Source organism: Lolium rigidum, chromosome 4 (genome assembly GCF_022539505.1).
Source record: "Lolium rigidum isolate FL_2022 chromosome 4, APGP_CSIRO_Lrig_0.1, whole genome shotgun sequence".
NCBI lineage: Eukaryota > Viridiplantae > Streptophyta > Magnoliopsida > Poales > Poaceae > Lolium > Lolium rigidum.
In genome coordinates, this window is record NC_061511.1 from 59,004,014 (window position 1) to 59,019,927 (window position 15,914).

The following is a 15,914-nucleotide window of genomic DNA, read 5'->3' on the forward strand; positions in this document are numbered from 1 at the left end:
AAGCTTCAATGCATTTATAATCATAATTTATACCTGATTCTCTATCTTTGTCGTTCTCCCATCCTTCAGTATTCTCCTGGATCCGATTAAGAAGGTCCCTTTTAAACTCTTCTTTGTTGCGCGTGAATGATCCAGAACAAGAAGTATCCAGCAAGGTCTTGTCTTGAAAAGAAAGTCTTGCATAGAAATTATCAATAATAACATTACCGGGAAGCTCATGAATGGGGCATTTGAGCATTAAAGACTTCAATCTCCCCCAAGCTTGGGCAATACTCTCTCCATCATGAGGCCAAAAATTATATATGCGATTCCGATCCTTGTGAATTTCACTTGGAGGATAGAACTTAGAATAAAACCGGGGCACAATATCATTCCATTCAAGAGAATCCCCATTATCCAGAGTGATTTATACCAATGCGCCGCTTTACCAGACAGCGATATAGAGAATAGTTTCTTCCTCACTTCATCCATAGCAATACCTGCACACTTGAATAAACCGCATAATTCATGTAAGAACAGTAAATGATCTCCAGGGTGGACGGTTCCATCCCCTGTATAACGGTTATCCACTAAACGTTCAATAATTTTCATAGGTATTTTGTGTGGTATTCCTTCCTCACCTGGCGCCTCATCCACTACCTTTGCAGTAGTAGTAGATTTCCCAAATAAAACTCAAGAGAAGATCTCTCCATAATGAATTATGGCAGCAGGCAGAAATAAAATCAGCACAAACAGTAGAAGTTTCCCTTACCAATTCCACTTACCAATAGCGCTTCACTCCCCGGCAATGGCGCCAGAAAATAGTCTTGATGACGCACAAGTATAGGGGGTGTATCGTAGTATCTTCGATAAGTAAGAATGTCGATCCCAACGAGGAGCAGAAGGTGTTGACAAGCAGTTTCGATGAAGGATTCACTGTAAATGCTCACAGGCAAGTATTCAGGGAGTTTTGATGTAACAGATGAATAAAGTACGAGTAAGTAAAGTGCGAGAGTAACAATTGCAGCGAGTGGCCCAATCCTTTTTAGCACAAAGGACAAGCCGGTTTGTTTACTTATAATGACCAAACGTTCTCGAGGACACACGGGATTTTAGTCTAGTGCTTTCGCTACATACGGCTAATTAATCTTCATTGTTTTGATAAGTGTTGTGTGGGTGAACCTATGCTAATGTACCGCCCTTCCTAGGACTAATACAAACTTGTGATTATACCCCTTGCAAGCATCCGCAACTACAAGAAAGTAATTAAGATAAATCTAACCACAGACCTTAAACTGCGAGATCCTCGCTATCCCTCCCGCATCGATATACCAACGGGGGCTCAGGTTTCGTCACTCCGGCAACCCCGCAATTGGCAAACGAGTACAAGATGCATTCCCCTAGGCCCATAAAGGTGAAGTGTCGTGTAGTCGACGTTCACACGACACCACTAGAAGAATAACACCACAACTTAAATATCATAACATTGAATATTACTCAACCATACTTCACTACTAGCATTTAGACTTCACCCATGTCCTCAAGAACTAAACGAACTACTCACGAGACATCATATGGAACATGATCAGAGGTGATATGATGATGAATAACAATCTAAACATAAACCTTGGTTCAACGGTTTCACTCAATAGCATCAATAACTAGTAGAAATCAACACCGGGAGAGTTTCCCCTATTAAACAATCAAGATCAAACCCAAATTGCTACGGCGGTGGCGATGTGCTGCGGTGGAGATGGAGGTGATGATGATGAAGATGGTGATGATGGTGATGGAGATGATGTCCAGCTCGATGACGGTGACGATGGCGTCGATTTCCCCTTCCGGGAGGGAATTTCCCCGGCGGATCTCAGCCCGCCGGAGAGCTCTTTTCTCTCTGGTGTTCTCCGCCCCGCAGAGGCGGCTGTGACTCTTCGCGAGGTACCCTCTGGAGCTTAGGTTTTCGGGACGAAGGCATTGATACGTCTCCGACGTATCGATAATTTCTTATGTTCCATGCCACATTATTGATGTTATCTACATGTTTTATGCACACTTTATGTCATATTCGTGCATTTTCTAGAACTAACCTATTAACAAGATGCCGAAGTGCCGCTTCCGTTTTCTCGCTGTTTTTGGTTTCAGAAATCCTAGTAACGAAATATTCTCGGAATTGGACGAAATCAACGCCTGTGTTCCTATTTTGCCCGAAGCATCCGTAACACCCGAGAGCCACCAGGGAGGGGGCACAGGCCCACCAAACCCTAGGCCGGCGCGGCCAGGGGGGGCCGCGCCACCCTATGGTGTGGGCACCCCTTCGACCCTCTGGCGCCGCCTCTTCGCCTATTTAAAGCCTCCGTCGCGAAAACCCTGAGACGATTGACGAAACCCACAGAAACCTTCCAGAGCCGCCGCCATCGCGAAGCCAAGATCTGGGGGACAGGAGTCTCTGTTCCGGCACGCTGCCGGAACGGGGAAGTGCCCCCGGAAGGCTCCTCCATCGACACCACCGCCATCTTCATCACCGCTGCTGCTCCCATGAGGAGGGAGTAGTTCTCCATCGAGGCTCGGGGCTGTACCGGTAGCTATGTGGTTCATCTCTCTCTTATGTACTTCAATACAATAATCTCATGAGCTGCCTTACATGATTGAGATTCATATGATGATGCTTGTAATCTAGATGTCGTTATGCTAGTCAAGTGAATTTTACTTATTTGATCTCCGGAGACTCCTTGTCCCACGTGTGTAAAGGTGACAGTGTGTGCACCGTGTGGGTCTCTTAGGCTATATTTCACAGAATACTTATTCACTGTTGAATGGCATAGTGAGGTGCTTATTTACATCTCTTTATGATTGCAATGTATTTGTATCACAATTTATCTATGTGCTACTCTAGCAATGTTATTAAAGTAGTTTTATTCCTCCCGCACGATGTAATGGTGACAGGTGTGTGCATCCGTGTTAGTACTTGGTTTATGCTATGATCATGATCTCTTGTAGATTGCGAAGTTAACTATTGCTATGATAGTATTGATGTGTATTATTCCTCCTACATATGCATGAAGGTGACAGTGTGCATGCTATGTTAGTACTTGGTTTAGTCGAATTGATCTATCTTACACTCTAAGGTTACTTAAATATGAACATTGAATTGTGGAGCTTGTTAACTCCGGCATTGAGGGTTCGTGTAATCCTACACAATGTGTTCATCATCCAACAAGAGTGTAGAGTATGCATTTATCTATTCTGTTATGTGATCAATGTTGAGAGTGTCCACTAGTGAAAGTGTAATCCCTAGGCCTTGTTCCTAAATACTGCTGAGTTACTACTGCTTGTTTCATCGTTTTATCGCGTTACTACTCGCTGCAATACTACCACCATCAACTACACGCCGACAAGCTATTTTCCGGCACCGTTGCTACTGCTCATATATATTTATACCACCCGTATTTCACTATCTCTTCGCCGAACTAGTGCACCTATTTGGTGTGTTGGGGACACAAGAGACTTCTTGCTTTGTGGTTGCGGTGGTTGCATGAGAGGGATATCTTTGACCTCTTCCTCCCTGAGTTCGATAAACCTTGGGTGATCCACTTAAGGGAAAACTTGCTGCTGTTCTACAAACCTCTGCTCTTGGAGGCCCAACATTGTCTACAGGAAAAGGAGGGGGAAGTAGACATCAAGCTAATTTCTGGAGCCGTTGCCGGGGAGGAAAGGTAAAAGGTACTCACACTCCAGACCTCGGCTACTAAGCTATTTTCCGGCGCATTGTAAGTACTCGAAGCTATTTCCTTTAGATCCTGCAATTGCAACTTTTTGTTTCTTGTTTACACTAGTTTGGCATAATGGACAAGAATGATCTTCTTATTCTATTTCCTGATTTAAAATATGGATTGTTTGATGCGAAAATTAAAAAACCTATGGAATCTTATTTGCATGCTGGTAGTAATATTAGTATGAACGCTTTGAACATCATTGTTGATAATAATATAGAAAGTTCTAAGCTTGGGGAAGCTGGTTTGCATGATATTTTTAGTCCCCCAAGCATTGAGGAGAAAATTTTCTTTGATGATACTTTGCCTCCCATATATGATGATTATAATGATAGTGGTCTTTTGGTGCCACCTACTATGGAGAGTAAATTTTGTTGTGATTATACTATGCCTCCAACACTTGATGAGAATAATAATGATAGCTACTTTGTTGAATTTGCTCCCGCTATTACTAATAAAATTGATTATGCTTATGTGGAGAGTAATAATTTTATGCATGAGACTCATGATAAGAATGCTTTATGTGATAGTTATATTGTTGAGTTTGCTCATGTTGCTACTGAAAGTTATTATGAGAGAGGAAAATATGGTTGTAGAAATTTTCATGTTACTAAAATACCTCTCTATGTGCTGAAATTTTTCAAGCTATACTTGTTTTATCTTCCTATGCTTGTTACTTTGCTCTTCATGAACTTGTTTATTTACAAGATTCCTATGCATAGGAAGCATGTTAGGCTTAAATTTGTTTCATACTTGCCTCTTGATGCTCTCTTTTGCTTCAAATACTATTTCTTGCGAGTGCATCATTAAAACTGCTGAGCCCATCTTAATGGCTATAAAGAAAGAACTTCTTGGGAGATAACCCATGTGTTATTTTGCTACAGTACTTTATTTTATATTTGTGTCTTGGAAGTTGTTTACTACTGTAGCAACCTCTCCTTATCTTAGTTTTGTGTTTTGTTGTGCCAAGTGAAGCCTCTAATCGAAGGTTGATACTAGATTTGGATTTCTGCGCAGAAACAGATTTCTATCTATCACGAAACTGGGCTGTTTTCTCTGTAGAAAAATCAGAAAAATATGCCAATTTACGTGCGTGTTCCTCAGATATGTACGCAACTTTCATTAGTTTTGAGTTTTCTGATCTGAGCAACGGAAGTATTTATTAAAAATTCGTCTTTACGGACTGTTCTGTTTTGACAGATTCTGCCTTTTATTTCGCATTGCTTCTTTCGCTGTGTTGGGTGGATTTCTTTGTTCCATTACCTTCCAGTAGCTTTGAGCAATGTCCAGAAGTGTTAAGAATGATTGTATCACCTCTGAACATGTGAGTTTTTGATTATGTACTAACCCCTCTAATGAAGTTTATGAGAAGTTTGGTGTGAAGGAAGTTTTCAAGGGTCAAGAGAGGAGGATGATATACTATGATCAAGAAGAGTGAAAAGTCTAAGCTTGGGGATGCCCCGGTGGTTCACCCCTGCATATATCAAGAAGACTCAAGCGTCTAAGCTTGGGGATGCCCAAGGCATCCCCTTCTTCATCGACAAATTATCGAGTTCCTTCTCTTGAAACTATATTTTTATTCGGTCACATCTTATGTGCTTTACTTGGAGCGTCTGTGTGCTTTTGTTTTTGTTTTTGTTTGAATAAATGCTTGTGTGGGAGAGAGACACGCTCCGCTGGTTCATATGAACACATGTGTTCTTAGCTTTTAGTATTCATGGCGAAATTTCTTCTTCGTTAAATTGTTATATGGTTGGAATTAGAAAATGATACATGTAGTAATTTGCTAAAATGTCTTGGGTAATGTGATACTTGGCAATTGTTGTGCTCATGTTTAAGCTCTTGCATCATATGCTTTGCACCCATTAATGAAGAAATACATAGAGCATGCTAAAATTTGGTTTGCATATTTGGTTTCTCTAAGGTCTAGATAATTTCTAGTATTGAGTTTGAACAACAAGGAAGATGGTGTAGAGTCTTATAATGTTTACAATATGTCTTTTATGTGAGTTTCGCTGCACCGGTTCATCCTTGTGTTTGTTTCAAAATAAGCCTTGCTAGCCTAAACCTTGTATCGAGAGGGAATACTTCTCATGCATCCAAAATACTTGAGCCAACCACTATGCCATTTGTGTCCACCATACCTACCTACTACATGGTATTTTCCGCCATTCCAAAGTAAATTGCTTGAGTGCTACCTTTAAAATTCCATCATTCACCTTTGCAATATATAGCTCATGGGACAAATAGCTTAAAAACTATTGTGGTATTGAATATGTAATTATGCACTTTATCTCTTATTAAGTTGCTTGTTGTGCGATAACCATGTTCACTGGGGACGCCATCAACTATTCTTTGTTGAATATCATGTGTGTTGCTATGCATGTCCGTCTTGACTGAAGTAAGAGAGATCTACCACCTTATGGTTAAGCATGCATATTGTTAGAGAAGAACATTGGGCCGCTAACTAAAGCCATGATCCATGGTGGAAGTTTCAGTTTTGGACAATATCCTCAATCTCATATGAGAAAATTATTAATTGTTGTTACATGCTTATGCATAAAAGATGAGTCCATTATCTGTTGTCTATGTTGTCCCGGTATGGATGTCTAAGTTGAGAATAATCAATAGCGAGAAATCCAATGCGAGCTTTCTCCTTAGACCTTTGTATAGGCGGCATAGAGGTACCCCTTTGTGACACTTGGTTAAAACATGTGCATTGTGATGATCCGGTAGTCCAAGCTAATTAGGACAAGGTGCGGACACTATTAGTATACTATGCATGAGGCTTGCAACTTGTAAGATATAATTTACATGATACATATGCTTTATTACTACCGTTGACAAAATTGTTTCATATTTTCAAAATCAAAGCTCTAGCACAAATATAGCAATCGATGCTTTTCCTCTATGGAGGACCATTCTTTTACTTTCATTGTTGAGTCAGTTCACCTATTTCTCTCCACCTCAAGAAGCAAACACTTGTGTGAACTGTGCATTGATTCCTACATATTTGCATATTGCATTTGTTATATTGCTTTGCATTGACAATTATCCATGAGATATACATGTTACAAGTTGAAAGCAACCGCTGAAACTTAATCTTCCTTTGTGTTGCTTCAATGCTTTTGCGTTGAATTATGGCTTTATGAGTTAACTCTTATGCAAGACTTATTGATGCTTGTCTTGAAGTGCTATTCATGAAAAGTCTTTGCTATATGATTCACTTGTTTACTCATGTCATATACATTGTTTTGATCGCTGCATTCACTACATATGCTTTACAAATAGTATGATCAAGGTTATGATGGCATGTCACTCCGTAAATTATCTTTGTTATCGTTTTACTCCGCTCGGGACGAGCGTAACTAAGCTTGGGGATGCTGATACGTCTCCGACGTATCGATAATTTCTTATGTTCCATGCCACATTATTGATGTTATCTACATGTTTTATGCACACTTTATGTCATATTCGTGCATTTTCCGGAACTAACCTATTAACAAGATGCCGAAGTGCCAGTTCCTGTTTTCTGCTGTTTTTGGTTTCAGAAATCCTAGTAACGAAATATTCTCGGAATTGGACGAAATCAACGCCCAAGTTCCTTTTTTGCCCGGAAGCATCCAGAACACCCGAGAGCCACCAGGGAGGGGGCACAGGCCCACCAAACCCTAGGCCGGCGCGGCCAGGGGGGCCCGCGCCACCCTATGGTGTGGGCACCCCTTCGACCCTCTGGCGCCGCCTCTTCGCCTATTTAAAGCCTCCGTCGCGAAAACCCTTAGACGATTGACGAAACCCACAGAAACCTTCCAGAGCCGCCGCCATCGCGAAGCCAAGATCTGGGGGACAGGAGTCTCTGTTCCGGCACGCCGCCGGAACGGGGAAGTGCCCCCGGAAGGCTCCTCCATCGACACCACCGCCATCTTCATCACCGCTGCTGCTCCCATGAGGAGGGAGTAGTTCTCCATCGAGGCTCGGGGCTGTACCGGTAGCTATGTGGTTCATCTCTCTCTTATGTACTTCAATACAATAATCTCATGAGCTGCCTTACATGATTGAGATTCATATGATGATGCTTATAATCTAGATGTCGTTATGCTAGTCAAGTGAATTTTACTTATGTGATCTCCGGAGACTCCTTGTCCCACGTGTGTAAAAGTGACAGTGTGTGCACCGTGTGGGTCTCTTAGGCTATATTTCACAGAATACTTATTCACTGTTGAATGGCATAGTGAGGTGCTTATTTATATCTCTTTATGATTGCAATGTATTTGTATCACAATTTATCTATGTGCTACTCTAGCAATGTTATTAAAGTAGTTTTATTCCTCCTGCACGATGTAATGGTGACAGTGTGTGCATCCGTGTTAGTACTTGGTTTATGCTATGATCATGATCTCTTGTAGATTGCGAAGTTAACTATTGCTATGATAGTATTGATGTGTATTATTCCTCCTACATATGCATGAAGGTGACAGTGTGCATGCTATGTTAGTACTTGGTTTAGTCGAATTGATCTATCTTACACTCTAAGGTTACATAAATATGAACATTGAATTGTGGAGCTTGTTAACTCCGGCATTGAGGGTTCGTGTAATCCTACGCAATGTGTTCATCATCCAACAAGAGTGTAGAGTATGCATTTATCTATTCTGTTATGTGATCAATGTTGAGAGTGTCCACTAGTGAAAGTGTAATCCCTAGGCCTTGTTCCTAAATACTGCTGAGTTACTACTGCTTGTTTACTGTTTTACTGCGTTACTACTGCTGCAATACTACCACCATCAACTACACGCCAGCAAGCTATTTTCTGGCACCGTTGCTACTGCTCATATATATTTATACCACCTGTATTTCACTATCTCTTCGCCGAACTAGTGCACCTATTTGGTGTGTTGGGGACACAAGAGACTTCTTGCTTTGTGGTTGCGGTGGTTGCATGAGAGGGATATCTTTGACCTCTTCCTCCCTGAGTTCGATAAACCTTGGGTGATCCACTTAAGGGAAAACTTGCTGCTGTTCTACAAACCTCTGCTCTTGGAGGCCCAACACTGTCTACAGGAAAAGGAGGGGGAAGTAGACATCAGGCATACGCGAAGAAAAGGAGGCGAGAGGGGGTTGTGGGTCCCCTCCTCACAGGGCGGCGCGGCCAGGCCTTGGGCCGCGCCGGCCTATGGGGTGGGCCCACCTCGGGTCCCCTCGGCTCCCCCTTCTGGCTCCCTTCGTCTTCTGGAAAAATAGGATTTTTCATATAATTTCCGTCAACTGTTGATCTTCCGAAATATTGCGTTCTGACGGCGCTTTTTCCAGCAGAATCCTGACTCCGGTGCGCGATCCTTCAATAATCATGAAACATGCAAAATAGATGAAATAACATAAGTATTATCTCCAAATATGAAATATATCAATGAATAACAGCAAATTATGATATAAAATAGTGATGCAAATTGGACGTATCAGAGATATTCAACTATCGCCTGGGCCGGACGAATTTAGATGGACTCTTCATGTAGATGGCACTTTCTCGGTAAAATCATTATACAATGCGATCCTTCATTCTGATATATCAGTTGATAATAATAAGAAAATTTGAAAGATGAAGATACCATTAAAAATAATTTTTTTGGATGGTATCTTCGTTGAGGAGTTATTCTCAGCAAAGACAATCTTGTTAAGCGGAATTGGCACGGAAGTACACGGCGTGTTTTCTGTCATCATGATGAAACCATTAAACACCTATTCTTCCAGTGCCAATTTCGAGATCTATATGGTCAGTCATTCAAGTAGCGTCTAACCTGTACCCTCCGACTAGTGTGGCCAATGTCTTTGACAATTGGCTTCATGGTATCGATTCAAGGTTCAAGTTGCTTCTTAGAGTGGGGGCGCTAGCAGTCATCTGGACGCTTTGGCTAAGTAGAAATAACAAGATTTTTAACGATAAAAATTGCTCCTTGTTGCAGGTCATCTACAGATGTACAGGTATTCTCCCTTTGTGGTTACCTCTTCAGCGAGTGGAGAACTGAGACCTATTTACGGAGGTCTGTACACGGCTGGAGGCTACGGCGAGGGATACTTTTTCCATACATGGGTGGCAGCATAGTCTACAGATTGAACCTCCACCCACACCTTAGGTGTCATATGATTCATCGCTTCGATATGTATCTCTAGTTTTTTTCTATCTTTTGACTTGAGTCACTTAAACAGTTGTGTGCATCCAGGCTGAATGTAATTGCTTTTAAAAATAATAAAGCATCTTTTATCGAAAAAATATAAAAGATGGCTCTTTGTTGCCTATTCATATGGTCGGTGCGGATGTGCATTGCCTTTGGCATGTTTCTTCTTCTGCTTGAAGTTGCGTGTGGGCAGATCCATTCAAGCAAAATAATGACAGAGGAAAAGCAAGCCTTGATTCCTTCCCGGCCACCCGCTATCGTTGATTTATTATTCCAGGATACGGGATGTCTCATATGGTTTTGCTTCTATCAAGTTTTCTCTCCCCGAACGGTTCCACCATAATTGAAATCCAAAAATGCTACGGAAATGGCTTACGGGTTGATATGGTAACCACCGGTTGGTTCAGTTCTTCTCCCTTCCGTGTGATGCTAGAACTACGGACAGATTTTTACGAAATTCTGGTTACGGACTGACGTGGAGAAGCGTGGAGCCATTCTAGCCCTGAAATCACGGGAGCAAAACAAATTTCCATCAGCCAGCAACTTCCACGTACGTCCGTAAGCCAATTCCATATGAAACGTCTGTAGGTTTAGGATTATTGTATTCTAGGACTGGGAATGCACCGGGTAACTCCACCTCAGTCGGTAAGTCACATTCCGTAAAAATGATGCCGTAGATGTAGCAAATTTTTTTAGAGCAACCCGGAGATGTAGCATTGCTGATTAAAATCAGAGCCACGGAGGAGAGACACCTCGCATGCATCTCCATCACTCCACACATCGGCTACTACCATATCCATAGGTAAACACCACCCTATATATGCGAGTGCCTGGTGAAGGCGCAGGTTTCAGTTCACCATCGAGTCGTCTCTGCGCCGCGGAGGAGAGGGCATGCGAGAGTTGGTGAAGATGGATGCTAGTGCACTTCGTCTCGACGGACTTGGTCTCATCTTAATCAGCTTTTCACATGCCCATTGTACGTTGCTAAGATGGAGGAGATCGGGGCGGCGCCGGTGGCCGTGCTAGACGCAGGGGAGGGTGCGGCATCGGCGGCCGCCCGTGGTGGATCCCGTGCCGACGCGAGCGAGGTACGGCCGTGGGCGGGCGAGATCCGGCAGGGAACGGCCACCCAACGAGATCATAATCGATGCACAAGCCACTGTCTTTCACATTTATGAAAAAAAGAATCAACCCCTGTTTATTCTCTCTGGAGTACTGAAGTTAAGCCTAAAGTGAGTTCAAATTTTTTTTCCATCGCATTGATCCTCACGTAGACTAAATCGGAGTATAACTTTTTATGTAACAGAGGGAGTGGTGTATTCATTGTTGCAGGTGAACTCATCGATGCACCTTGGCACACGAGAATTAGTTTTGCCAAAATTTGAAACTCATACGTCTAGCTCTCCACAAAATCAGCCGAAAAATGTATAGCTACATATACATACACAGAGATTGCACGCCACAAATCTTGTTTAAAATTACCTTGTATTCTCAAACTAAAATTAATTTGAGGTTTTTTAAAATTCAAAAGCACAATTTTCAGGTGTGCTGCAAATCCGTGTCCATGAATGTGGATTCAAAATGTTCTCTCATCCTATCAGAGTCTTCCTTCGATTGCTAATTTGCTACTCAGTTAACTGCTATCGTTGAAAGAGAATAGATAATGTGTTGTTCTGAACTTCTGATCTTTGATATCACAGTAGAGCGACAAGAGGAGTCTATTCTGATAGAGCCTTTCAGACACACACACACACGCACACAAGCATGCTGGCTAGCTAGACTATGCTTCCGTGGCTGCTTTTCTTCTCTTCTTTCTCTTCTTCTTGACCTTACCGTTGGCGACGGCATCTGTACCCTGCGGCGACGACGACGAAGCCATGGACGTTGCTTCTGCAGCGGCGGCTTCGTCTTCGGCGTTGGGCTGCATCCCCTTCATGATCACCGCGGGGAATACCCAGTTGGTTACGAAGTAGAAGAGCAGCATAACGGCACTGCGCATTCGTACGTAGCACAAACCAAGTCAGAAACTGAAATAGAACCTGACTGCGAGCCAGCTGCTATACAACATGATGCATATGTGTGCTACGGACTTCAGAGTTCAGAGTTATACTCGCCTGATGGGGATGATGGCGGAGAAGTCGCCGGTGTCTGCGGGTGAGCCCGGCACCAGCTTGGGAGCGAGGATCTCGCTCAGCTCCGGCGGCAGTGCACGAAGCCGCCGCACTTGTGGCCGAAGCTTTGCCCCGGCACGCGGTACAATTTCCGCCGCTGCTCTCCGGTGAGCGCCATGCGAGGCGGCGGCGGCGGCGAGACACCGGGAGCTTATCGTCAGGGTGGCCGTCTCCATGGTGGAGACGACACGGTAGGATTTTGTCGACAGGTTTTTGGCTCAGATAGCTCGCTGTGGCTGGCTAGGTGGGTGAGGTCTGGATAACGAGTACAGTCTCGTTTCCCCTGCCTGCTAAGCTCTGCTCGCTCTGTGTTTTTGGGTGGCTACCAATGCACATTTGTGCTCACCTATCCACGCTTAGTTATTTTGTTCATTTGTCTGGAAACGAGTATTTTGTAACTTTTTATTATTATTCTGGCCCAAACTAACTGATGCAGTTCAAAAATATATTTGTACTGGACGTAATATACGGCTACGTCCAACTAATTCAGGCTAGAGGAGTCACTGTAGTTCTTTCCTTTTGCTTTGCAAGGGTTATTATTCCTGACCAGTGACGCATGAAACCCTAGGTCCAGCTTGCTGGCCCGGGCAGCAGCGGCGTCACCGCGCCACATCTTTTCTTGAAGGCGTGATGCCTTGGTAATCGAGGATCTGTGGCACAAGAAGCGCGGTCATAGGGCAAGCTTTGAGGATGGCATGGCGGATAGCTGCTATTTCGCTTAGTCACGTTGTCGTTCGTCCCATCATCGCCCAGTCTCTAACGACCGTTTTCTATGGTGTGTGAAATTTGTATGATAGTTTCTTTATTTATAAAGCAGAACGGAAGCATATTTCAAGGAAAACCAGTGATGCATGAATGGCCGTTGGTTGGATTGTTAGAGACGGAATACAATGCATACAACAGATTGTGGGCATGCGTGTTTATAAAATCTGATTGTGGATTAGTTTTGGTAGTAATAACTAAATCCACCTTGATTGTTCACAACAAACTAAAATGTTATGAAACATCATAACAAAAACCAGGAGTTCTGGGACAAGTGTCCAAATGTAGGCAAACCCCATTCCGCGATTCGCTCCCAGCCATCGAAGGGTGGGCTGGCCCATTTAGCGTCAACGACATGGGATGGTTTTAGCAGTTTTTTTGAGGTTTTACCGGTTATGGGATGCTTCTACAAGCTTCCCACGTATTTTTGGGTTCGGTGGTTGTTTTGTTTTATACCAGTTTTTTATTTTTATTGTTGCTTCCTTTTTGTTTTGCAAATTTGAAAATTGATTAGATTTTCAAAAAGTTAGTTTAAAAAATGTTCAGTTTTGAAAAACAGTCAATTTATTACAATTCAATATTAAAAATGTAAAAAAAGTAAAAATGTTTGATTTCTTGAAAAATGCGGATTTTAAAGATGTTTTTAAAAGATAAAATATAAAAGATAAAAAGAAAATGAAAATGAAAAATGCAATACCATTTGTTGGGCTGCGTCGGAACGGCCCATGACAAGCTAGGAGGGAAATCAGCCCCTGTACTAGCGAGAAATAGGGGATCCTCCAAATGCATAAATTTATTAACACTCTGTCTTTCAGTTTCTTTTATATTTTTTTATGTAACTTTATTTTCTGTTAATAAAATATGTTGTTGCTCTGAAAAACACGATCAAATCTATTGCTCTGAAAAGCTCATTGTGGCCCATTTTAGCTCCAAGACCCATACAACCGTAACAAATATTTCTGGAAACCATTCTCCTGAAATCGGCAAAAACCTATACACCGACCAGGTCGGTGGCTACCGGCCACCGCACACTCCCGCGTGGGCATGGGTCTGGCCCAGGTGGGCTTTTTTCATTTTCGTTTTTTCATTTTTTCTCTCTTTTCTGTTTCGTTTTTCTTTTTTCTTTTCTGTTTCATTTTTCTGTTTTTTTCTGTTTTCTGTTTTCGGTTTTGTTTATATTTACTTTTCAGATTTGAAATTTTTTAAATTTTATAAATTGTTCAAATTGAGAAAATGTTCAAATTAAAAAATATTCAAATTCTGAAAATCGTTTCGACTTTGAGAATCGTTCATATCTGAAAACCATTCAAAATCTGAAAACCGTTCATATTTGAAAACAATTTAAACATGAAAGATGTTCATATTTAAAACTTTTTTTAAAAAAATCAATTTTTTTAAAATGTTCATATTCGAAAATTTTCAAATTTCGAACGAAGTAAAAAAATAAAAATCTAAACAATTTTGAGAATTTTCAAAAATTTCAAATCTGAACATACTGATTTTTTGTTTTCGTAAGTCAGTTCCCGAACAAACAGTCGATATAAGCAGCGAACCGAAACGAACGGAAACAGCAGGTGTTGTGCGATAATGGGCCAAGCCATGTGCGGCCGGGGGTGTGCGGCAACTCAACTCGCGCCGACCAGGTCGGTGTAAAGGAGCACCCCCTGAAATCTGCTAAAGGGATTAAATCTTTCTAGCCATAAGGTCCATATAAATCTGTTCAGCCCAGGAAGATCAACCCATTAAGGCCGAATTATTGGGTATGGGCTTCCTCGTTCTGGCCCATTCTAGCACCAAGCCCCATAAATAAGTCTCTAATAAATCTGGCTGGAGTTTTTTTTGGGCTCTCACACAATAGAGATCTTGTCGTTTTAAAAAATCGAAAGTCTTTTTTGTTTTTTTTTAATCGAAAGTCACATGTACATATACAATGATCAATAATGTACTCCTACGTATTCCACAAATGCTTTAGAATTAGAGCTACACAAAAATAACAAACATGCATATCGATGTATGCACATTTTAAAACTCTGAATTTTATCAGATTTCATCTGTTTTTGTAGCCCATGATATAAAGAGTTTTGCATTGCGATTTTTCATGCTCGTGAAAAAATCGTTCTAGAAACCATCCTGCAGAAATCTGACAAAAGAAATTTGAGTGGAACGTATTGCTTTGTCAGCCTTACGTGTAAAACCGACAGGTGATGGATCATGCCACCCGTGCGTGATGCAGAATGAGCTGTACGCCTGCGTACACGCACCTGGATCGATCGTTCTCACGTTTTTGCACGACAACGCAGGATCTCAGATTCTCACGCGCAATGCCTGTGTGAAACAGTTGACCGTCCGCACGCATAGAACTGCGCGGCTGCTGCTGCGCTTGCAGCAACTCCCAAACCGTGTCGTCGTGTCCGCTGCTGACGCCGTTTCGGCCGGATGACCGGATGACATGCGGGACCTATGGTACAATGGTATTCTTTTTACCCAGTTGCTAAAAAGTGCTCGGATGCTGGTTGTCCAACCGAGCATCCTTTTTCTGTCCGTCCGATGCGAAAGAAACGTCCCAGATCGCGGCGTCCCGCAATGCTTAGAGGAGCCCTGTTCAGACCGACCGACACCTGGGGCCCGACCGTTCACACCTGGGACCGCGTGACGTGTCGCCGCTCTCCCTTCTTCTCTTCCCATTCCGTCCGCGATGTGCGGTGATATCTAGGGTCCCCGACAAGTTTCCGGCGATTCTCCGGTGATTTGCCTAGCGAATCTCTCGGCGGCGAGGTTGGTGTTTCTCGGGAGGTTCGCGGGCTACTTGGCGTGGGCGTGGGGAGGTCGTCGTCCTCCGAGGCCGGAGATCGAGACGCGCGGGAGGTCGTCGTCCTCCAGGCCGGAGATCGAGACGCGCGGGAGGTCGTCGTCCTCTAGGCCGGAGATCGAGACGCGCGGGAGGACGTCTTCCTCCAGGCCTGAGAGCAAGCCGTGCGTCAGGGTTGCGTGCTTGGCGGGGAGAGTTAGGGCGCGCTGGTGAACGAGATTTCGTCACCAGAGAGCGTCGCACGCGAGAG

The 15,914-nt window shown here is 42.9% G+C and overlaps 1 protein-coding gene across 1 annotated transcript; it reads right to left on the reverse strand.

The window, feature by feature from the left end:
- Positions 1-11,588: 11,588 nt before the first annotated feature.
- LOC124708659 lies at positions 11,589-12,410 on the reverse strand. The gene is made up of 2 exons (XM_047240333.1): positions 12,037-12,410; positions 11,589-11,913 (listed from the first exon to the last, which is right to left on the reverse strand). Exons 1-2 carry the CDS (start codon positions 12,267-12,269, stop codon positions 11,703-11,705), a joined length of 444 nt encoding a protein of 147 aa, XP_047096289.1. The 5' UTR covers positions 12,270-12,410; the 3' UTR covers positions 11,589-11,702.
- Positions 12,411-15,914: the final 3,504 nt, after the last annotated feature.